At 52.7% G+C, this 10,495-nt stretch overlaps 3 protein-coding genes across 3 annotated transcripts; all 3 read right to left on the reverse strand.

Annotated features, from left to right (window-relative positions):
* Positions 1 to 195: 195 nt before the first annotated feature.
* MYCFIDRAFT_128077 (uncharacterized protein) lies at positions 196 to 3,846 on the reverse strand (the record flags this gene model as incomplete). The annotated part of the gene is made up of 1 exon (XM_007922753.1): positions 196 to 3,846. The coding sequence occupies one exon, from the start codon at positions 3,844 to 3,846 to the stop codon at positions 196 to 198; it is 3,651 nt and encodes a 1,216-aa protein (XP_007920944.1).
* Positions 3,847 to 4,441: 595 nt separating this feature from the next.
* On the reverse strand, positions 4,442 to 6,496 carry MYCFIDRAFT_54726 (uncharacterized protein; the record flags this gene model as incomplete). Its single annotated transcript, XM_007921907.1, has 2 exons — positions 6,225 to 6,496; positions 4,442 to 6,037 (listed from the first exon to the last, which is right to left on the reverse strand). Exons 1-2 carry the CDS (start codon positions 6,399 to 6,401, stop codon positions 4,442 to 4,444), a joined length of 1,773 nt encoding a protein of 590 aa, XP_007920098.1. The 5' UTR covers positions 6,402 to 6,496.
* Positions 6,497 to 7,907: 1,411 nt separating this feature from the next.
* Positions 7,908 to 9,293, reverse strand: MYCFIDRAFT_118125 (uncharacterized protein; the record flags this gene model as incomplete). Its single annotated transcript, XM_007922755.1, has 2 exons — positions 7,908 to 8,539; positions 8,642 to 9,293. Coding segments are annotated over 2 exons (1,284 nt in total), but the record flags the coding sequence as incomplete, so codon positions are not given.
* Positions 9,294 to 10,495: the final 1,202 nt, after the last annotated feature.

Consider the following 10,495-nt stretch of genomic DNA (forward strand, 5'->3'; position numbering starts at 1 on the left):
CATGAAAAAAGTTCGAAGTGAGACGAAAAATAACGATTCGTGTGAATGCTGTAAACATGTAATCATTACTTGTCGAATATGATCTCTGGGAATACAAGATGTATAATCTCATCTATAAGCGTGAAGACGAGGTGGGTACTGGCAGACGTCAGTTCATAGTACGGTACTCCATCAATCACGATTTAGGTCTGGCACTTACTTCAGTCGTGGATTATTCAACATTGAGACGATCTTCCGGCTTGCGGCTTGCGAATTCGTCTTGCCAACGACACTCCCGGCAAGATCAGCAACCAGAGCACCGAGTAGAATTCCAGCCTCTTTCCTGCTTCGGGCCTTATCAGCTGCAGTACGTGGTACAGCAGGAGGCCGCATCTTGCCATCCGGCCACATCGTGGTCTTGAGCATGTCCACATAGCTTGCTAGCTTAGGATCTTCGAGAGCGCTATTGGCTGCGTCTTTGACTTTTCGTTCAATTGTTCCGCCTAGTAATTGGTGAAGGACTACAACCACGGTTCGTCCTCGGAGCCAACTGTTGCCTTTGGAAAGCTCGAATGTCTCCAAAAAGAGATCAGCGATAGGTTTCACGAATGGCTCAACCTCCTTCGTCTCGTACGCAGCGAGCTCTGCTTCAGCCTCGGCAGCAGTGCTCGGGTCTTGAGCCGCGGGATCCAGACTGTCAACAGGAGAAGCGCCACTGATCTGAGAGGTCGCTGCCGATATGAGGTTTTGTCCTGCAACTGAAAGCTGATCGAGGACGGGAATGTTGCCAAGGAACTCCTCCATGCCATCAGAGACAGAGTTGTAGATTCTAGTCACGAAGTCCTTGGCATCCGCCTGGGTACCATTTGTGCCATTAGATGCAATCGCAGATTGCGATAGAAAAGCACGAAGTTCTCTGCTTCGACAAATGGCAGGGACCAGAAGAAGTGACCTCAGGTATCGCTCCAGAGTTGCGCGCCGTTTCTGCAAGAAGTCTTTCTGTAATGTGAACAGTGTCTGTCGTCGCGGGAAGTCGTAATCTTTCACGGCCGGAAACTGTGCTTTCAACCTTTTGTGCAGCTCATGAAATTGGCTGTATCTTCGAGTGACTGACCAGGTCGCAGCAGGAAGCTGGTCACCAGCCTGCCGTCGTACTTCAATCACGTACATGGCGTATTCATGTCCGTCCTCCTCACGTCCAACAAGCACCGACTTGATGCTCAAAGCTGTGCGACCATAGAGACTGTTGTCACTCTCTTGCACAACATACTGCTGTTTCTGCATCTCTTTACGCTTGATCTCGCGTTGCAGACTCTGCTCGGACTTCCTCAGGATTCGCAACTCGGCTTGATTATTGGTGAGCTCGGCCTTGGCACTCAAAGAATCGAGCACATTCCGCTGAGCGCTCAGTCTCTCGATTTCTGCATTGAGGACGTCAATGGCCTCAGCCAACCCGAGGTCGCCAGGAGCAGCTTCCCGGATCTGGTCCTCGTCAGTGTCTGGTCCATTAGAGTCTTCGCGCTCGTCTTCAGCAAATTTCTGCGACTCATGACCAAATAGATCGTCCACGAACACACCACGTGCCGAAGGTGCTCCAACCAGGCCGAGCGAGGCGAGACTTGGCTTTCCAATGGCAGAGCTCTGTGCAGACAGCGGCGGGCGCTGGAAGATGTCGACAGATGACCTACGCTCGTCATCATCGATCGATTTCCTGTCCGCAGAGTCTGAGAAGAGAGAAGCCTTGTCATGATCATCGCTGACAATGTTGTCCAGGGCGCGCTGCATCTCGCTGACTGCTTTGGCTTCCTGCAGCTTTTGCGCAGTCTCGCCGTCCGACTCGTAGCTTCGCAGGCTCGAGACAGAGTTTTCCATCTTGTCATCATCAAGATCGTGGCCAAACAATGCTGGGCGGCTGTTGGAGTTCGCGTCGTCTAAGGAACGACGGGGGCTGTCCGAGAAGAGACTACTTTGAGCGGCGCGAGCAGTTGCTTTCAGATCGGATGTCGAAAGCACAGCTCTTCTCAACTCCAACTCTTTTGATCCTCCAAGTTGTGGTCTTCGGGCCATGCTGGGCGAAAGACTGCTGCTCTTCGGGCTGTCTGGCGATAGCGCATCAGAATCTCTGGTCACGGCCTGACCGAAGTTGGGCTGATCGTCGATAGCAAGCCATTTGTAGTATAAGTCAGAGCGTTTAAAGGCTTCATAATGAACATCCTTCATGACGTTATACACTCGTGTCTGCATGCGAAGCACTTCCCGTCTGGCAGAGAGGTATTCAGATGTGCTAGCTTTAGAGCCTGCTTTGAGGTAGCGCTTGACAATGTGCATTACCTCATCTGGTGTCTGCAGCTCCGATTGCGACAGGTACTCAGAGTACATTTGAGCAATGTTCATCTGGTCTGGATCTGTGGCAACCGCGGGCGTCGGCTCGTCATTATCGCCTTCCAGAGGCCCACGAAACCCATCCACGACAAGATAGAATTGCACCAGCTTCATCAACTTCTGCCGATCCATGTACTCCATGAAATAACTTAGACCCGCAGCGTCGTAAATGACCTCACGCAAAGAAGCCTGCTGCTTCCGAGACTCGGACCCGGAGTTTTGCCCTGGCATTTGCACCTTTGGTGCAGGCAGAGGCTTCTCACTTCCGCTGGCAGCTTGCTGTGACAGACTCGTGATACGCTGATCGAGTAATCTTCTGCCAGTCTCTAATCTGCGCAAATACGCAGCATCTTGGCCTTCTATCTGCGCATCGCGTCTGAGCTGAGTCATAATCTCGCTGCGAAATCGTCGAGCCTCGTTCAAAGTTGGAACGTGTCGGATCGACCTGATGAACCTCTCGAATTGCCTCTCGCTATCATATGGCCTCAGGCGCGGGAATTGACTGCTCCTGGCGACTTTTGCAGGAGATATTGGCGCATGTTGATCCAGCGCAGCTCGCACCTTTCTCACTGACTTGCGATCTTGCAGCATGGCACCTCCCACGTTCACGATTTGCTGATTCCAGAAGTCCGGATCTGTCAGCATATTCATGATCGGTCCAAGCACTGCGCACGCCACAATTTCTCGAACCAAGACAGTCACAGCAGGACTGGACTTCATGTTTGATGGTAGGACAGCCGGTAGTAATTTTTCTATTAGGCGCCTCAGATACTCCTGCGAGCTTGCCGTGGTGTCCGCATACGAGAGCGATGCGACAGGATGCAGTTTGCCATTCATGTACTTGCCCGCGATAGCCATGTTCAACTCGTCACTCTCGGTGACATTGTTCTCAAGGTCTCTCCCCCGCACCAAGCGCTCTGCATCGTAGAACTCCTTCATATGGTTCGTCACGATTGGAAGCACATTGGCGATACCGAGTTCCACGAGGTCCAGTTCCAGATCCGTCAGACGTGCTGTGATGGATAGCAAGACCGCACGAATGCACCTGTCTATCTCATTCTGAAAGAGCGGACGCTTGCTGATGTTGCCATACCAGCTGGTGACAAAGTCCCTCAATATCAGGTCCAGCAGCCCGTCCACTGATTTGGAGAACTTCTCTGCATCCGGGAATATGGTAGGTCGTCTGTACTCTTCTCTTCCCTTCAGCGTCGCCTTCTCTTCTTCCCATATCTGTCGATTCGCGGTGAAGGCCGTCGCCGTGCTGCCGTACCGCCGGAGAGCATCGCTGCGATAGCCGAACTCATGATGGTGTTTGCCGCGCGCAGTGGTGGCTATTACGGATAGCAGAGCAAGTAGGGTCGTGATCACGCCGACGGCGAAGGCCTGAGGGACGAATCGCAGTTGCGGCAGATAGTCTGTGATATAAGCCCAGGAGACGAACGCAACTATGGCCGATGCGATGGCATATTTGGTGTCAACCGGCATCCTAACGCCGCAGTCAACGAGCGCGGCGGAGGCATTATCTGCTGGACGAGATGGTGAGAGGCGCACGTCGAGCTCGGTATTGGTGCGGTGGTGCGCACCCTTGCAACGTTCAATGATTCTGAGTGAGCCTCAGAACTCTCTCGCAGTGGCTGGCCTGGCCTGCACTCACGCCTGGGCCGTGCAGACTCACACAAAAGACACCCACGTGAACGCTGGATAATGTTATGGCACAAAAGATGCCTCTCTCTCGCTTTCTGCTATGACATTTCCGACGGTGTATTGTCTTGCCACCCATATGTTCAACGCCTCGACGCCGCGCACGAAAACAACAGTGGCCTCCAGGCCTGACCCACCCACCAGCTATGCATTATCAAACAGCCCAGAAGAACTTTCCGTCTTTCCCCTCCCCGCACCAAGTCAAGAGAGTGCAGAGAGAGGTACACGTTCAATCGTACACAATCGTCATCAGCTGTACACCGGACCATGGCCGTTTCCTGCCAGAATAAAACAACAGGCCTCCAACTGAAGAAAGCTCAGCCTGAGCGAATTTTCCTACGCTACAGCCATCTGCAAATTCGAGAACTGTTTCGAGAACTTAGGCACTAGGGCAGCAAAGCTCTCGTGGAAGCTCTTGTTCTTGACCTGAAAACACACATTTGGTTAGTTGTGTTTCCGTTTGGGGAACTGGCCAACTCACCGGAACGTGCCACTGAATGCTCTCCTCAAAGTCCAGCCACTCTCCGTCAGTACCATTCGGCCGCGTTCTCAAATGCACTTTGACATGGTTCTTAGGGCCGTCGTCATCCCAGCCATCGAAGCCGGCCGAGTGTATTCTTCTCCACTCCGGTATGTCCGCGCAAGTGGCAGACTGTGGTCGGTCAGGATGTGCTGCTGCGAAGAGTGCCTCTTCGAATCGTATGCACATCTCTGCAGTTCGAGTGGTTGTTTCCACATGCCAGACTCCGTCTCGCACTGGAAGCTTCTTGAGGTGAGCAAGAGCCTGATGTCGTACTCGACCTTCTCGACATTGACATGCCAGGAAAAACAAAGGATGAATGAGTCCTTCGTCAAGTGAGACGGAGAAGAGGCGGTAATCAGCGTTGTCTGATCCCATGATATACATGCATATCGTCAGGATCTCTTCGAAAGTTTCCAGATAACGATCGAAGACCGAGGCTTCCGAATAAAGGCATGTTGCTGCCAAGATCCGATTGATCTTCACTCGACTTCGCAGCATACCAAGACCATGCTGCTCTCGTATGCTCAGTCTGACCGTTGGCTTGTGCATGAATTCCCAAAGTAGGGTATCAAGTTTGAGGAACTGATGTTCCAGATCGTGCGCAGCTGCAATTACTTCGAGCGGAATATCTCCTGCTTCGTGAAATTTATAGCTGTCGGCAACGGTGCGCGTAAAGTGGAATATTCGGCTGGTCCAGGTATTTACCAGATCTCGGCCTTGCACAAGGTCGTGGAATGTGTGTGGTAGTTGTGAATCTGTTGATGCTGTAAAGAAGGGCAGGCCAGGGACCCGAGAGCCTAGATACATGGTCGATTGCAGATCCATGCGCATTACCGCCCGAACAAGGCTGGGGTTGATCTTTCTGACATCAAGAGGCGACCCGGTCGAATGTAATAGCTGGATGGCATTCTCAACATGCATGATGGCCGGAACAAATGCTTCTCGTAGTGCTTCGAAATGGATGCATAACAGTGAGCACAAGATAATGACGTCCAGTGATGCAGTGCCTGCTCTCAGCAAATCCTGCATCTGGTTGAGAGCCTTTGAATATTGCTGGATTGGGAAGCCGGTCTTGACGAGGGATACGTCGATGCCGCCACGAGAGGCTGACCGACGTAGCGATCTCTCCTCGTGGATGGCACCCAATGCGTTGACTGCATGTCGTACTGCTGGTTCGCTGTGGCTCAATTGCAGGACCAATCGATCCCAAACGGAGTCATGGAAGTAGCCTGAGCAAGCTGGCACTGTGCGAGCACGGAAGAAGTCGAAAGTCCTTCGCTCCAGGGCATCCGACGAGACATCGTTGACCAATACCAAGCTCAAGGGCTCCGGGGAATATGTCGGCCTGGTAGGTGGAGATTCTCCAATCTGTGCGTAGCCGTCACACTTGCGACCTGTGGTGGTACATCGTTTGCAAAAGGGCTTTTCCTCGTCGCACTTCACCCTTCGAATCTGTTGCGCACAAGCGAGGACCACATTAGCTTGCGTGTGCTATCAAGCATGTTGACTAAGAATAGGCAAGTGTGTAAGACGAGGGAGAGACACGATGATCCCGAAGGGGGAGGCACTCTCAAGGTGCGTTCGCACAATTGTGGGGCTGAAGTAGGTGAATAACAGGTTGGGTTGCAGAGGGACATACTTTACACGTGATGCATCCCGTACGGGTCTTGGGGGCATAGCGACGCTGGTGGCCAGGCCTGCGCTCCGCCCTCACCAGTTGCTTGTCTTTCGACGAAGCAGTGCCGTTGCTGCTGCTCGAGGAACACACAGAGGCCGTCCTCTGGCGCTCAATTGCGATTGCTGAATCGGCAGCCATGCCGCTGCTCCATTCTACTCAGGTCAGGAATTGTCGAACAGCGAGTGGAGTGCGGGAAGGGTGGTCCTGATACTGCAGATGGCGTTCTGTACGTGTGCGAGCGGACCAAGGAGAGTGAGACAACATGCTTTTGGAGATTGGTCGATGCCTCTGCATGTGAGTCTTTCGAAGCGGAGCAGGCCTTGCCCATGGCCGGTCAGCGCTGCCCTGCACTTCTCCGGGCGGTCGACTCGGCCCAGGCCCAGGTCCACGGTCGTTGGGACGGCGGCGCACTGGGCGCAGACAGATCGTTGCGGCGCAGTTCTTGGGAACGAGGGGACCAATGGCGGGCAATGCCGCGCTTGTGAGGCCTCGGCCCCTGCGTGTACACTGCGATTAAGCGAGATGGCGGACGGGGGTAATCCCCGTAGACGGCAGCTAGCTTGAAAACGTTAGACGTGAACTTTTTAAAGGTACGGATAATTCCTTTAGGCAGTACGCTAGCTTTGACTAGTTAGATCCCGTTTTTAGGGATCACCGCCGTCCGCTATCTCGCTTAATCGCAGTGTAAGAACACACAGCGATGGCGGGATAGCGGATGGGGGTGATCCCCGTAAGCGGCAGCTAGCTTGAAAACGTTAGACGTAAACTTTTTAAAGGTACGGATAATTTCTTTAGGCAGTACGCTAGCTTTAAACAGTTAAATTTCGTTTTTAGGGATTACCCCCGTCCGCCATCTCGCTTAATCGTCGTGTGTTCGATAGTTATCATTGTTGACGGCGGCAAGTCCTCGGAAGCATACGAACATATACTGACGCCTCCTCTCGCCGCCGCCGTGCAGCTCGTTTCCGTACCTGCACCTCGTTGCACAGCACATCGTCCGACCGACACGCTCGCTCTCATCACACAGGCACACATCTGCTCCCGACATGCTAACAGACCGGGATGACCGGCCAGACAGCGCGGGGCAAGGCTTGGTCGGGGAAGCGCTTTGTGCTGAGCTTAAATATCGCAACAGCCTGCAGGGTCTGCATCGTCGCAGGCATGGAGCAGAGCACGCACTGTATTAGACAGCATCTTCTTCAAACATTGGCCAGCTCGCACGCTGTCTCCCTCTCCAAGCCTCCAACCCAGGACGATGAGCCTCAGCACCTCATCCGATCATTCTACTTTACGCCGGGTCCCGACAATGGTCCCCTGGGCCCGTTGGATACGATCGCTATGTTTGCAACGATTGCACGCCGGACCTCAGGCCTCGCGCGTTCTATACACTGCTATGGTACAATTGCGGTGCACTCAGGCTAGCCTTCCATGCTGAAACACGCGAGCCTTGCGGAACGCTCAGGATGAGGCCATACTTTCCCGACTGACACACATTCGCTTGACATGTTTGTCGATGGCCCAAGCCTTTTCCTACTATGTACTGACCGAATCCGTTGGAGATGAGATGATTTCTGATGGCGGTAGACATCATTCCGCCTCAAGTGTTCAGGGGTCCTCGTCTGTTCTCTTTGGCTTTTCTATTCCAGCTGCGATTCTATTGGCGCGCTCGTCATCTTCAGAGGTGAGTTCAAACGCCCTCATCCGACTTGCGATCCGCTCATCAAACGCGATTGGTTGGAGCCAGATGTCTTCCTCATGTTCCTTTCGTGCTTGTCGCACTGTCTTCCACCAATCTTTCTCTTCCCATTCGAGAACAGCATTTTGCTCCTGAGCCTGGGAAGGAGCATCTGAGGAGCTGTTCTCATCTATAGTGGTTACACTTCCATACGGCCGGTGATGTGAAGCGAGAACAGCTGCAGCAACTTGTCTCCCGATGTCGTCCATCAGCCTTCGTCGCGTCAGGAACCGGTAAATGCGAACAGGCGTGTTCCTGACCCCAAGCAGGTGTGGCATGCAAATCCCTACGCTCGGCCCGAGAATTTCGGGAGTGGAAGGTGAAAGGGTTGCGGACTGATAGTCTTCGGGCACGATGTATGACGGTGGAAAGCGTCTCTTTGGCTTCTCTTCTTCCTCTTTCTTCTCCTCCGTCTTCTCCTCGGCCGGCTTGTCTTCCGAGGAAGCTTCTGTTGGAGTCTCCTGGGTTTGTGATGAAGTCTCACTTCCGACAACGGTGTCCAGCGATGACAACGGCTCATCCTGGGCATTTTGCTGCGTTGCTCCCTTCACCGCGGCATCTCCCACTGACGAAGATCCAGATGAATTCGCTGGTGAGCCTGCATGTGAAGCGGTGTCCGGTTTGTAGCCTGTTGAAGCTTCACCGAATATCGTGTCGACGAGCACCTCTTTCGGTGGGTCTGGTGGTCCCAGATAACCTTCATGTAGTCCTCGGATGTATTCTTTCCAAGTATGTCTCCCAATGACAATATCACCTGCTACTCCTGGATATTCAACATCGCCGTTCTGTTCTCTAAGCTTCTCAACAGTCAGAGTTGTCTCGTCTTCAGGCGGCAGCGGCTCTCCTTCGCCATTCTTCTTTCTCCGCTTCCTGATCCTCTCTGCTGTCTTGTGCCGCACATCACCTTCTTTTCTGCCTTCCACTACATCCCAATCCATTGCTGCGGAGACAAGCACCGGCTTGACATAGGTGTGAAAGTGTTCGCGCGCTGCTCTTAGGCCATCACCGGGCGGGGCCTCTAGGTAAATCGTAATTCTGCGCGGTTGTGTCTTGGTGTCTAATGGCTCGTCGGCGATGTGTGAGACCAGATTGCACCACTTCTCCCGCATCCGCTTCGTCTGCCATTTGTCGTATATCACTGCGCCAGCAAATGATCCAGTAATCGTCCAGAAGATCAGCCAATTTCTTGAAGGAAGACGAAGCCTAGGCAGACCCATCATTCTAAATGCTGGGTTCTGCTCGGCTGCAGCTTTTTTGGCTGCATTACCTGCGGTCGAGCTGGCACCAGCAGCGTCGCCTGCTGCCGACGTGCTCGACTTGTCAGTTGATGACATCGTAAAGATGACGCCGAAGAGCTGTGAGCGCACGCGACGTTTGGCGATGCGTAGACAGAGCTATCATCAAAAGTTTCTTGGATCCCGAATCCGAAAAGCTTCGAGGATTTGGCTCCGTTCCTTCCAAGTCTCCTCCGAGTCCGAGAGCTTCGGTCGACATCTGCGCACTTCACCCTCTAGCATCTTGCTCGCTAACACAGCTTATGCAATTAGTCGAGCCATTGACTGTATTGTGTGCTTGTACTCAGAGCGAAGTGGAGAGGTCAAGAGCCTTCCGACCATGAATACAACACTACTGCCCCAGTGGTCGAATCAGTCTCGTCCAGATTGGCCTGGTCTCTTCGCCATGGCTCCACACACAACACGCGTACTTCTGGTGACTTGAGTACAATCGCATCTTAACCCCAGCGCTCTCCCACCTCGTATGTCTTCACGACATGTTCTGCTAAAGCACCACAGAAGCAATGGGTACCTGCCCAGCATCAGCCGGCTCAGAGGATGATAGCACCTGCAGCTCAGGATGGGCAGGACTTGTATATGTCATTCATATGCACAGTCCTTACAGTCCTTTCTTCGACGAGACTCATTATCACAACACCTTTGACAATATCGATTGCCAGCACATCAACGACAAATTATACGAATTGTATTCAGCTTAATCATCTACACTTTCGTGGCATTCGGCGAGCTATATGACTACTCAGTCGCTCAATATGTCGATCCAATTGGAGACGTAGAGGAATATGGTGAGGCATCCTGATCAATACATAGCCGGAGCATTATTTTGACTTTTCCACTACTCTTCTGCTTCTGTTCGTGCAATGCGCGGCACCTGCATCTCGGGTGGAAAGAGTATACCTTTCGCTCGCGTCAAAAGTGTTGAAAATTCGGAGACTGGCTTCGACTGGTTGAGCGTCGTGTATCTCTCCGTAATGCGGAATGAGATCTGATGCTATTGTTAACATTAGACTTTTTGCTGTCTATACTCACGAATATACTGGATCCTCATCTTCCAATATCCCATCTTCGAGGTCGCATCCGCCATAATCCTGGAAAACAGAGAAGCCACGGGCCACTACTGCGTCAACAGCCTAAATCCTATCTACACACACTTCTGGGTGCAAGCTATCGAGACTGTATCCATCTGCTTCTGCATGTATGCT

Source organism: Pseudocercospora fijiensis, assembly GCF_000340215.1.
Source record: "Pseudocercospora fijiensis CIRAD86 unplaced genomic scaffold MYCFIscaffold_1, whole genome shotgun sequence".
NCBI classification, from domain to species: domain Eukaryota; kingdom Fungi; phylum Ascomycota; class Dothideomycetes; order Mycosphaerellales; family Mycosphaerellaceae; genus Pseudocercospora; species Pseudocercospora fijiensis.